We start from the raw sequence: 12,778 nt of genomic DNA, 5'->3' as shown, positions 1-12,778 counted from the left end.
GCATGTAACCCTATACCATTTCGGACAAATGGCTGTCCAGTTTCTTCTTAAAAACTTCCAGTGTTGGAGTATTCATCACTTCTGGAGGCAGGTTGTTCCACTGGTTAATTGTTCTAATTGTCAGGAAGTTTCTCCTTAGTTCTAGGTTGCTTCTCTCTTTGGTTAGTTTCCATCCATTGCTTCTTGTCCTGCTTTCAGGCGCTGTGGAGAATAGCTTGACTCCCTTTCTTTGTGGTAGCTCCTGAGATATTGGAACACTGCTATCATGTCCCACCTCGTCCTTCTCTTCATTAAACTAGACATACCCAATTCCAGCAACCGTTCCTTATATGTTTTAGCCCTCCAGTCCCCTAATCATCTTTGTTGCTCTTCTCTGTACTCTTTCTAGAGTCTCAACATCTTTTTTACATCATGGTGACCAAAACTGGATGCAGTATTCCAAGTGTGGCCTTACCAAGGCATTGTAAAGTGGTATTAATACTTCACGTGATCTTGATTCTATCCCTCTGTTAATGCAGCCCAGCACTGTGTTGGCTTTNCCCAGTGTTCAAGTCTGTCCAGATACTCCTGTATCCTAAGCCTGTCTTCTGGAGTGTTGGCTATTCCTGCCAGCTTGGTGTCGTCTGCAAATTTGATGAGTTCCCCATCTATCCCCTCGTCCAAATTGTTGATGAAGATGTTGAAGAGCACTGGGCCCAGAACAGAGCCCTGAGGCATCCCACTACACACTTCCCTCCATGTAGATGTGGTTCTATTGAGGACCACATGCTGAGTATGGCCGGTCAGCCAGCTACGGATCCATCTGGTGGTGATGCTGTCTAACCCATCTAACTTGATAAGGGTGGCTAAAGGGTGGGTCCATGTATTTATAAGGGTGGATAAATAGCCCATCCCCAGTTGCCATTGTAGTCATAAACTCTTGAGAATAAGGTGGTTTGTTATCCTTGACCTAACTGTCATCAAAAGAGGGAGTTTGTTAAAGGAAGTGACAAGAATCTTGGGAGAACTTGCCCATGTTATGGTAAGGAAGGAAACAATAGAGAAGAGTCACCTTCTATATTATATTTCAAGATTGGATTTATAATATTTTTGCATGGAAGGTAAGCCAGATCTAATAGTTGAATGGGTGATGGAGAAAAGTAACTTGAAAGGTTAAAATAAGTTAAACAAGATGCTTGAAGGACAGTTGCAAAATTTGTAATAGAAAGAAATGAGAAACATTTAAAATAGATAAAGAGCTTTCTAAAATTTGGGATGGGTGGGGAGAAAGGAATGTATAGGAAATATATTTTTAGATATCTTCTGAAAAATACTCAAACAACAAAGGCTTGAAGGGGTATGACAGACACAAAAGGAAAACAAGGGAAGCATAAGCTTATTATAAAGAGAAATGGCTGTATTGGTAATGTGTGGGGAGGAAGAATGTTTTAACATTAGTCTTCTTTCAGAAAAGAAATGAAGTCATAGTTAGCCATGATTTTGCCAGTAGTGAAGAAGAGATGTACAGCTGAAAACAAAGAAAAGTGAAAAGAACACTTAATTACTTTACATGAATTCAGGCAAGTCATTACAGCTAAATGAAAGACAGCCAGTTTGGTATTGTGGTTAAGGCAGTGGACCAAACACTGGGAGACCCAGCTGGGTGACTTTGGGCCAGTTACACTCTCTGAACTTGGCAATGGCAAACCACTTTCAAACTATTGCCAAGAAAACTGCTTGGACGTGTCCAGGCAGTCATCAAGAGTCAACAAGAACTCAAAGGCACCAAATGGGGGGGGGGAGAAATGAATTTCATCCTAAAGGATCAGTTTAGGATACAGTTGATCACTAACTGTAAGGTGAGAAGAATTGGTGAGCTATTGATATCCCAGAAAAACTGGAGGAGATCTGTACTTTCGTATAAGAGCAAACAATGTCTCTAATGTCCCTATTTTCAGGAAAGGGAAGAAGGAAGACCTGGAAAATTACAGTCCTATCAGCTTGATATCTGCATTATACTGGGCACATTCCTCCAACAGATTATGAAATAACATACTTGGGAATACTTTGATAGGAATGCAACAAAAGCCACAACTTGAGACAATAATCCAATCTCCTTTTTGTGAATTATTAGCTTACTATTTTTGAAAAATGCCATAGATATTGTGTGCCTGACCTTACTATTCAATAAAATCACTCATCATTACTTATTAAATTGCAGTGATACAACTATTAGATGACTTCATAGTTGGCTGAATGACAACATCCAGAGAATTGTCATAGATAGCTCCATATCAACTTGGATATAGCAGTGAGTCAAGTGCCACAAGCCCAGGCCTCTGTATGGGCCCAGAGCTATTCAACATTTTTATTAATTGTCTGTATGAAGAGATGAGCTATTCTTCAGCCCTCATAACATGAAAAAAACTGGCCAAGAACTACAGCTGACCCCAACATTCCTAAGGCTTTGAAGACAGTTTGGCTAAAAATGTAAAGTTTTAAAGTGTAAAAGTTAGGAAACCTCTGTTTCTTGTATGCTGTTTCAATTACTTTTTCGATTTCTGCTTTCCTGTATACTTCCCAAAGTCTTGCAATTGGTTTCAATGTATAAACAAAAAAACCCCAAAAGATTAAATTGGCAGAAAACATAAAATTAGGAGGAATAGCTAGCACTAGGGGGAAAAAAGATTTCTAAAACATGCTCCCCCTCACCTGCTTTTTGTTTTTTGTTTGTCTTTTCCCCAAAACAGACAGAGTCAGCTTTGATGTACGATGGTGTTTACATGGTAGCAGTAGCGTCCCAGCGGGCCTTCCAAATGACAGTCAGTTCCCTCCAGTGTCACCGGCATAAGCCATGGCGGTTTGGAACTCGTTTTATGAATCTGATAAAAGAGGTATATATACATATATATTGGTTCTTCTTGGCATCAAAAATGATGCTTTCTTTACCTTTACTGAATATGGTCTATCTTCTTCATAATGTTCAATGCCTTTTCAGTGTCCCGATATACTCAATTTTCCTTCTTTGACAATGAAGCATCATGTTAAGCATTGCCAAAATTTAGTTTAGTTTATTATAAAGTAAAGGAGAATTAAAACATCAGTAATCCTGATCTCAGAATTAATCAAGAAACTATTGAATTTCAACTACTGGTAAATTTCTATTTGTTGTGAGCTTGGGAAACTGAAACAATTATTCTTTTTTTCAGAATTACCTCAAAAGAATGCATTTGTTGAAATGCAGAAAATGAATGGTCTTGTTTTCAACTATCACTTTTTCCTGAAAGTTCATTCATTCTTTCTCATAAAGAAGGCAATATTCAAATTTATGCAGCATATGTCTACAATTCTATTACAATTCTTATGTACTAGAATTGCCATCAATTGCCCTGTGTGTTACACAGGGAAACTCAATCCCTCCTTCCTTCCTTCCTTCCTTCCTTCCTTCCTTCCTTCCTTCCTTCCTTCCTTCCTTCTCTTTTGAGATGTCAGTGTTTTCAACTAGATTTTATATACCTAGATAGACAACTGAGTGCTATAACAGCTGAATTGGATACCTAGAGCTAAAATCTAGATCCTCTTTTGATTACCTCAGAATCTTTTCATACCACAGGACTTTTGGGAGGGAAATTGGATAGTTCATTTTGTATAAGTGTGTGTTTGGGTGGATATAAATGCATATTATTTTGCTAAATGGATTTCCTTCTGACCTTAGAATTTACAGTTCCTCACATTAGCACTAAAACTTTTACAGATGCTATGAATAACGAGGTGGAATAATCACAGGCTAGATTTCCTATTTTAAGAATATGGATACAGTTTGGAAAATTTGAGAAACAGAACGGCACATTCAAATTGTATTGTATGTTGTACTATTGTACTATTGATCTAAAGGTAATCCATTTATTTCTATTGCAATAAAAGATTAATTTTTAAGTCCTATTTGTGTTATATTTACTATTAACAGGGCCATATACTAACCTGACAAAAGTAGACACATCTCCCATAAATCAGATCTGTATTTGAGCAACAACATATCTTAGAATGATTACAAACTTTAAATACCACATAATTTTTCACTGGCCTTTTTTGATGGTTTGCATATAGAAGAGATTGAACAAAGTAATTGTCTATGCAGCACAGGAAATACCAAAAGAGGAATCTATATTTTTTTAAATTGCAATTTCTATGAAGACACTTATTATTTGTTGGCTATCTGATAAACTTCCAAGAAATACAGCAAGATGATTTTCCTAGCTGAAAATAGTCTGTTTTAAAGTTTTATATTTCTAAATAAAGTCCACAATATTAAAAATATAAATTCTGACTTGATAGATTTTTCTTGATAGAAATCACCACCATCACCATTTCAGGGTTGGAAAGCAACTATTTGTCTGTCTGTCTGTCTGTCTGTCTGTCTGTCTGTCTGTCTGTCTGTCTGTCTGTCTGTCTGTCTCTCTCTATCTATCTATCTATCTATCTATCTATCTATCTATCTATCTATCTATCTATCTATCTATCTATCTATCTATCTCATGCCTTTATTCTTTTTACAAATAACTCAAGCTGGCAAACATATCCAACATATCTTCCTTCTCCTATTTTCCCCATAATAACAACACCATGAGATAGGTTGGACTGAGAGAAAGTGATCCAAAATCACCCAGCTGGCTTTCATGGCTAAGGCAGGACTTGAGCTCATGGTCTTTTGGTCATCTCATTAACATTAGTTGCAACTTTTAGAAAACATATACTTAAAAGTAACTTTGCAGATATCTAACAATGTCCAAGTTCCACAAAAAGACCAAAAAAACAAAAACAAACCCACCAGAAAAATATAGCAATCTCTTTCCTCACATTTATTTTCCTTTTCAAATCAATTAGCCTCAGAAAATTGGTCAGGATCATAAGGTCACTGTCCATCTTTTTCAGTGTATTGTATAATCTTTTCATTTAGCTTAAATAATTGTTCCTAAACGTGTCCCCTCCAAAATATTTTCCTAAAACAGCTGCTGAATGAGCAATAATAATAAATAAGCTGTACATAAAGATATATCATATTCACCATTTGATCTACACTTGGCTATTTTTTCTTATCATGGCAAGATAATTTGCTAGATTTGAAAGAAAAGCTGAATGCTGAAAACCCAAAAAAACCCAAAACAAAACAAAACACCAACCCACCACATATGTAGAAACAGAAACACCAAGCTGCAGAACAGATTTCAAGACCATCTTTATAATTTGTAACAAATTGTTGGTTTTAAAACCATATTGAAATCAATTTTCCCATAATGTTAGTGACAAAATTCAGTCATTTTGTCTGTTTGTTTGGAACACTTATATGATTATTTAATGAATGAACATATGAAGATTTGGAATTGGAATTAGGAGCTGCCAGGCTCTTTGTGACCCTTACACAGAATAAATAGGTTGCAGTATTACAAGGTCACAGATGAGTAAAGTTCCTCTTCACTTTCTACACACATATAGGCAGAGTTTATTCTGTTGTGAATACAAGTGCATTCTTTATGCTCTCATCATATGAGTGCATAGCTGCTTTCTATGTGTTCTATGTCAGAATAACAAGGACACACATTTACATATTGGGTATTATGGGTGCTGCATTTTTATATATCCTTGTTTTCAGAAATTCAGTGCACATCCATCTTAAACTGTATCAGAACAGTCATTTGTCTAACAAAAAGTAATCATCAAATCAACTTTCAGTCCTGTTATATGTGCCTTTCTGTGTGTGAACCTAACTGGTATACATTGCATTGCTGTGATGTGACAGAGCTTTGTGTAAGCATAAGAGTTAATTTCTTCTGCAAAAGGAAAGTTTGTATCTTTGGAACTTTGCAGAACTTCCCTTCTGTGGACCGAAGGGAGGGGAATTCCTGAACTGGAGAACTAGAGAAACAAAGTTTGGATTCTGAAGATCTGAACTCCATTCCTGCACTGTTCAGGTTCTTCTGTGCATGGAAGGGAACTGCCAGGCTACCTTTGGCAGGCAGCTCTTTTGCTCTGTCTGTTTACACAGTCGCTTAACAGCCGCAACTATAAGAGACAGTACTACATCCCTTAAGCCAAGGTATGGTGTGGGTAACTACTTAGCTATTAATGAAATGATAAGTTAAGGAAAAGTACTGAATTAATCAAACAAGGGTATTTTAATCAGTTTCAAAAGTAATTATACTAAGGAATAGAAGTTGCCCATCTATTTTTGATAGATTTATAAAAGCTGAGGCTAAACATACTGCACATAATCATATTTCTATCTCCCTGTTTATCTGTTTTTTTAGGGCCGCTGGAATGGTTTGACAGGACGGATTTCTTTCAACAAAACAGATGGTTTAAGAAAAGATTTTGATTTGGATATCATCAGCCTGAAGGAAGAAGGAATGGAAAAGGTAACCAGTTTGGTACCATTGTATTCCTAATGTGACTCAGATAGTACAGTCAGCAAGACTGTAGATATTTAAAGGCCTAGTGGACTACAGGTGGATATATTGCTACCTATACCATAAGCTGACCAAGTCACATTGAAATGAATATTCAAGGCCTTTCTCTACCACTACCTTCTCATAGCAAACTATGTAAAAAAAAATTTTTTCTCAGATTGAAAAAAATATTGCTATGGACCCATATCATATTATTAAAAATAACTTATATTGGCAGCAAACATAAGAGAATAATGTATTAAAATGAAATACCATAAAAGTGGAAGACTGCTATTGTTTTCTTCTGAAAAAGATAAGATAAGCAAATTGTGTTGTTTTTCTTATTCCATATACTAATATAAATTTAGATATAAGGACAATATCTTCCTTTAGCACTTACCATTATGCCAGGTAGAGACCACGACTATTTTAAATTGTGCCTACATTCTGCCATCATTCTTTAAATTATTTTTTAAATATATTCCCTGCAGCATTATAGACCATAGTACTTTTAAGCAGGTTAATCTGGAGACGGCTCTATGTTATTCATAATTTGAAATGGGGATAGTAACATTTCACAAATGCCTTATTGTGAACAATTTTCACAGTATTATGCATTGGCTTAGAACTATCCCATCCATTTCTGTTATCCTAAAAAAGAAGGAAATGTTTTCATTTTAAAGAAAAGTAAATTTGATAAGCTTTGTATCAAGCTATCCTAAGAACATTAGCATCCTCTTGAAAGAATCTTGTTTTTCAGAGGCTTTGCGCAAGATCAGCAAATCAAATAAATTTGTTTCTATATATAGAGAACATTTTTTGAACAATGTGTAATATAATGTAATAGATTTCCAACCTTAACTTATCTTTTCTAGTTGATTTGCAAATCCTCTTTTTATCTGGAAAAAATGATTTGTGCATTCATGTGGCTGACTTTTCATCTTAAGCATATGTTTCCCTATGAGAATTCGTTATCTTTTTTTTCTTCCTCAAATTTTCAAAACTATTATAACTATCATAAACAAAATGATAAGAAAACAAAAAACTTTTTTTTTTACTCTTCCAAAATAAGAAAATGACTTTTGGAGTATTTTGCTAACACAGTAAAATCTAAGACAGGACATTGCTTTATTGTCTTATTTTCTTATTTATTTGTTACCAAAGTGTTCCTTCTATGTTCTCTACCAAGGTTAGAAGGAGACTTCTCTGGGCTCATGATAAACCCCACATCTCATTGTATGTGATCAATAGTACCTATATTTGAGGAGCTTGCACACACAAGTTGCTTTTGGAGACAACAGCAAGCAATGATGGCACAGTACAGGTCTGGCCTGCAAGAATTAATAACCACTAACGGACAGCAAAGAGTTAAGCATTTAGGTATCTCTTTGCTATTGTTTAGTGGTTCCCCCTGGTGCTCTGATCCACTCATTGGGCCACGTAAGGAAATACTGAAGTTATTCTATGCTGGCTACAGCAGGCCATGATCTGGTTTGTTATATTGAAAAGCTATCACTTTTATAGTTCTGCCATTGTTCACCATTTTCTCTCTGAAATTATTCACAAGGCTTTCAAGAAAGCAATTGTAATAGAAGATAAGGCTCCTCCATGCAGCCCTATCTTGACGGTGGGTTTTTGTTTTGTTTTTGTTTTAAAAAAGATGCTTTTTAGTGTATTATAGCGCTTTTCCTCAACTGGTCCAATATGCCCCAATGTATTTAAAGCTTCTAAACAAAGGTTGTTATTTATACTATTACTCCAACCAAATTCAGAGAATATCCAACACAAGGCACAATATGGTGTGTTGTTCATCCTTTTTAGATGGGCTTGCAAGACTTGATATTACTGTCATATGCTCTGCATTATCTCACCTATTTGTGTTGTATGCAATTCTTCGTATCAAGGTCATTGATGTAGGCTTCTCCAGAGGGGCTGTCAATTGGCACAAAACATAAAAGTCGCTTCTTCAATGAAGCAGTACTGAAAAATGATGCATAACTGATCTTTATTTAAAAAAAAATGCCAGGTATAGGATTAATAAGCTATAAGTTCTACACATTCTTAATTTCCTGAATTATTGTTGTACATATCTCATTCATCTTTAGTTCAATCTGTTTACCACAGAAATGTGAAAAGGTATGTGAAAGGTTGACTTTATTTTCATGCTCTGTCACGCACTGCCCAAGAATAAGATCCAATTGGACACTAAGATCCAGTGTTCTAAGATAAGATCCATTATGGAGTGATCCCAAACTTGGATCTCATTGTGGAATGGAATCACTTGTTTTGTAAGAAACTTTGTAACATACTTAATTATGTATGTCTAATATGTGAGTTCTCTGCATATTTGTTCTGTAAATACTAGGACATAACACCCTTCAAAATACAGTATTTCCTACCTTTTCATATTTCTTTCCATTTAAAAATCCCCTTTTACAAAAGCATATTTTATATTTGTGAATCAGTGGACGTTTACAGTATAGATAAAACAGAAAATATTTCCTATTGATTTAGCAGCCATTTCTAGCTACATCTCTCTCTACTATCTAATGTTCAGACCAGTTCAGAGGATGCCAAACAATGCTTTAATTTTGTAAACGTTTGTGCTACTCAATCCTATTCTGATTTCGCATTGGAACTCTGAGGATATTGAGAGTTTCTATCGACAAATACATTTTGCATTTCTTTAATAATTTCTGAAAGGCCATCTAAGTGGATTTTTGTCTAAAAAGGTTAGACAAGAATATTTTTCTGCTGATATATTAGGTTCTTCATTGATTGACAGCCTGGGTTTGAAACCCAAGCTGCGCGCAATGGGGTGAGCTCCTGTTACTTGCCTGAGTTCCTGCACACCTAACAGTTTGAAAGCATGCAAATACAAATAGATTAATAGATTTTACTGATTTGGGGGGGGGGATATCTTTGTTTTTCATTACTCCATTTGTCCAGTAATGTGAAGATTTATGGGGTGTAACCTATTTTATGGAGTATTAGCAATACTGACTTTTGTGTGTGTGTGTGTGTGTGTGTGTGTGTTTTCATCAGCCAGCCACAGAAGGAAGATAAGAAACAAATAGGTCCTAAAAGTTAAATCAGAACCCATATCAATATTTTATTGTTTGATGTTTTCAGGAAGCTTATTGATCTGATCTCGAGATAGTGAATTCAAAACAGGAGGAAACAGTTGTTGGTCAATTTGACATCAAGCAGGAATTTTAAGGGAGTAGCTCAGTTTCAATAAATACAGGAAATATTTATTTGTTTTGTTATTTGAGACTTTTTAGATTTAGTATGCTAGTAATTTTCATGCACTAAAATTTTAATCTAGAATTATGTGTATCAAAACTAATTGGAGACAGAGTCAAGTGTAGAATTATAATCTCTTGGACAGCCTAACCTTGTTTCCTTTAAATCTACAGTATAGGATTAGATGTGATAGAAAAGCCACTTTCTACTTTTGTTGCTGACTTATTGGAATAATTTATTTCATTTATTTTGGGATAGAGAATGGTATAGTTCTTATTGTTGCTGCTCAACTGTAAAAGTAGCCAATTCCACTTCCAAAAAATTAATTTTAAAGACACTTCTACCTCGTATCCCAGACAGTGAGCTATTTCTGTGATTTTTCCTTTTATTGAATAGTTTCTGAACATCAGCTTTTTTAACCGGGGGTTCTATTTTAAAAAGACAAATTTTAGCTGATTCCGCAAGCATTCTGTAGGCTAGTTAAGGATGGAAAGCTTCTTGAACTGACTCTGAGGCAATTTATCTTTCAAGCAGGCCTAGAGAAAAGAAGCCATCAGAGCCTACATTGATGAAACTGATAATAAGTAAATGGACCGATAATAGGTAAATGGAATGTGTGTGAGAAGTTGCAAAATACAGAAAAAGTTCCTGATCTTGGTGTACTACAACTTGAATATATGGCATAAATCTGATTTTTTTTTTTATTTAAGAAAAAAGACTGTGTGCAGTCTGGAACGGTTTCCACCTTGCTTCCCCAAAAGGCTCTACTTGCAAGGACACTCTTCACTCTTATGAATATCTTATTTATTTCACTATTTCTGTAACAATATACACTTCATGGTTTGTACCAATTGACAGCACTAGTGTGAAGCTATCCAATTGTTTACTTGTAACATTCGTCTTTAATATAAATCTTGCAGAACTTCTTACAGCTCATGTAACTTTTATTTTTAATCAGGAGCTAAATATGATAGCCCCTACATAATTAGAAGCTTTATGAATTTGCAAGAATGACTAGGAATTAAATGCTAAAAAAATCTGAAACAGGTGACTTTTTTTCACCCAATGTAAGCATTTATGCACATGTCTTCCTGTAAAACTTCTTACAAATATGATGATATTTTGGCTCTTTATTATTCTCTCACTGCCAAAGAATGGATCCAAATCATTATAACTAGTTTTGAAGAGCTATGAGCTTGCTATTTCAACTAATGTATATGCCATTGGCTGAATATTATTGCCACTGATACTATTAACACTAAATATTCTTTGAATTGTTGAATGTCATAATTTAATACCTGTTTTTTTTCAAAGTGACATTTATTTCCCTTCAGCTAAATAAAGCAAAACTTGTTTGCATCTGTATTATGTTTATAATGAATCTCTTTTGAAACAAATATGGAAAAATTAATAAAAATGACCTTTTGAATTTAACACAAACCCGGTGTGTAATAGGTAACCTGTAGATTCTTGTAAACTACCTTGAGCATTGGAATATACAAAGATTTATATAAACTATAAATCAATCTTAAATCAAAGAAATAAATGTATTAGCAATACATAGTCTAATTACTTATTTTCATGCTTTAATTTTAATAAATAGAATGTGCTATATGTTTGAAAGGGAATGGATATGTAATATTTTTTTTACTTACATCTGTGTTTAATAATATATGTACAAGCGAAAAATGGTTGCTTCCAGTCTATGATCATTTATATTTACAGCTGTCCAAATGCATAAATATATTGTAAATTTAATTGATATGCCTTTATATCTAAGAATTGGTGTAGAATTCTAATTAATTATCAAAAGCCACCGCATATTGTGTAGGTAGACAAGGATCTACAATACCTGAAACTAGGAGTTGTCCATGATCTTGTGCTCAGGTTCAAAGGTTACAAATTTGAAATCATATGCTTAATCTTGGAGGCATATACTGGATTTTGAAAATCTAAACCCAAAATCAGTCAAATGTATATAAACTGAATAATAGGTATATTGATCTACATTTGAATCTTGAAACCAATATCATTCAGATATGCCACTTTATTGTAATGCTACAATTTATGTAACACATGCACAGATGAATGTAATAGATGGCCGTGCCCACATACAGCTCCATATTTGAAATGGAAGCATCAGGTCTGGTTTATGTTATTTCACAGCATACACATTTTTACTCCTCTGAAAACTACCCTTATTGGCATATTTACATTGTAAAAATGATCTTATAGACTTCATCTTTCCTTATAAGAAATAAGGGTTCCACTTTCACATCCCTCACAAATACACACATAGCTAATGCTCACAATTATATACAATGTGGAGAAATCTCTGCAGAAGAAAAAGATATGTGTTCAGAGCAAGAGACACAAATATTTTATTTTACCCAATTACTTTGGTAAAGTACTGCATGTATATCTGTGTGTACAGGCTGAGTGGACAGAGGTCTTTCTTAAACCCTTTAAATATACATCCTTCACAAACACTATATTTCCATGAGGTGACATCATGCCATAAGCTGATGTTCATAATTTTTTCAATAAGAGGTCCATATATAAGCAAAACTACCAGGCTATACTATTTTATCAAGATGGACTTTAGAATCCCATAAGATTAGATCTGGTTTTGGAATTAATAGTGACCATATAGTCCAGTTTGAACCCAGTTCAGCATTGTGGATTCAACTTTACTTTTTTATCCCCTTCCCTCCTTATTTTGGAAGAGTGACAGACAAGGGTAGAATCTTTTAGCATACATACAGTAGTATCTGTATATCCGCAGTACTCAAATGTTATACTTCTCACAAAGTTTTATTATGTGGTACATACAAATTGGTTGGAACTACATACGGTAATAAATGGAAGCTTAATTCAATTTCAAATTCAGCCTTATCTGATGTATATTCCTTAGCTTGATTCATCTCCTCATTTAGCTATTTATTGATCAGCCAACTTTTTTCAATAGAAGAATTCATTAATTAATTAGTCAATTAATTATGTCAAAACCTGGCTCTAGTTTACAACAGAAACTATATAACTATTAAAGTGAAAAGAATTGTCCAAATCATTCCTGTTACCATATGTGATAATTGTATTGTAGTACTTAT

At 34.5% G+C, this 12,778-nt stretch overlaps 1 protein-coding gene across 1 annotated transcript in view; it reads left to right on the top strand.

Moving 5' to 3' along the window:
* The window catches only part of GRIK1 (glutamate ionotropic receptor kainate type subunit 1), an 87,737-nt gene that overhangs the window by 31,055 nt on the left and 43,904 nt on the right, over positions 1 to 12,778 (top strand). The window contains exons 7-8 of the mRNA XM_015819332.1: positions 2,730 to 2,873; positions 6,285 to 6,392. Coding sequence (XP_015674818.1) covers positions 2,730 to 2,873; positions 6,285 to 6,392 — 252 coding nt within the window. The remainder of the gene's footprint in view (positions 1 to 2,729; positions 2,874 to 6,284; positions 6,393 to 12,778) is intronic.

The sequence above is a fragment of the Protobothrops mucrosquamatus genome, unplaced genomic scaffold (genome assembly GCF_001527695.2).
Source record: "Protobothrops mucrosquamatus isolate PMUCROS unplaced genomic scaffold, P.Mucros_1.0 scaffold_149, whole genome shotgun sequence".
Classification (NCBI taxonomy): domain Eukaryota; kingdom Metazoa; phylum Chordata; class Lepidosauria; order Squamata; family Viperidae; genus Protobothrops; species Protobothrops mucrosquamatus.
The sequence above is the reverse complement of the archived record's forward strand: the minus strand, read 5'-3'. Positions and strand labels throughout refer to the sequence as shown.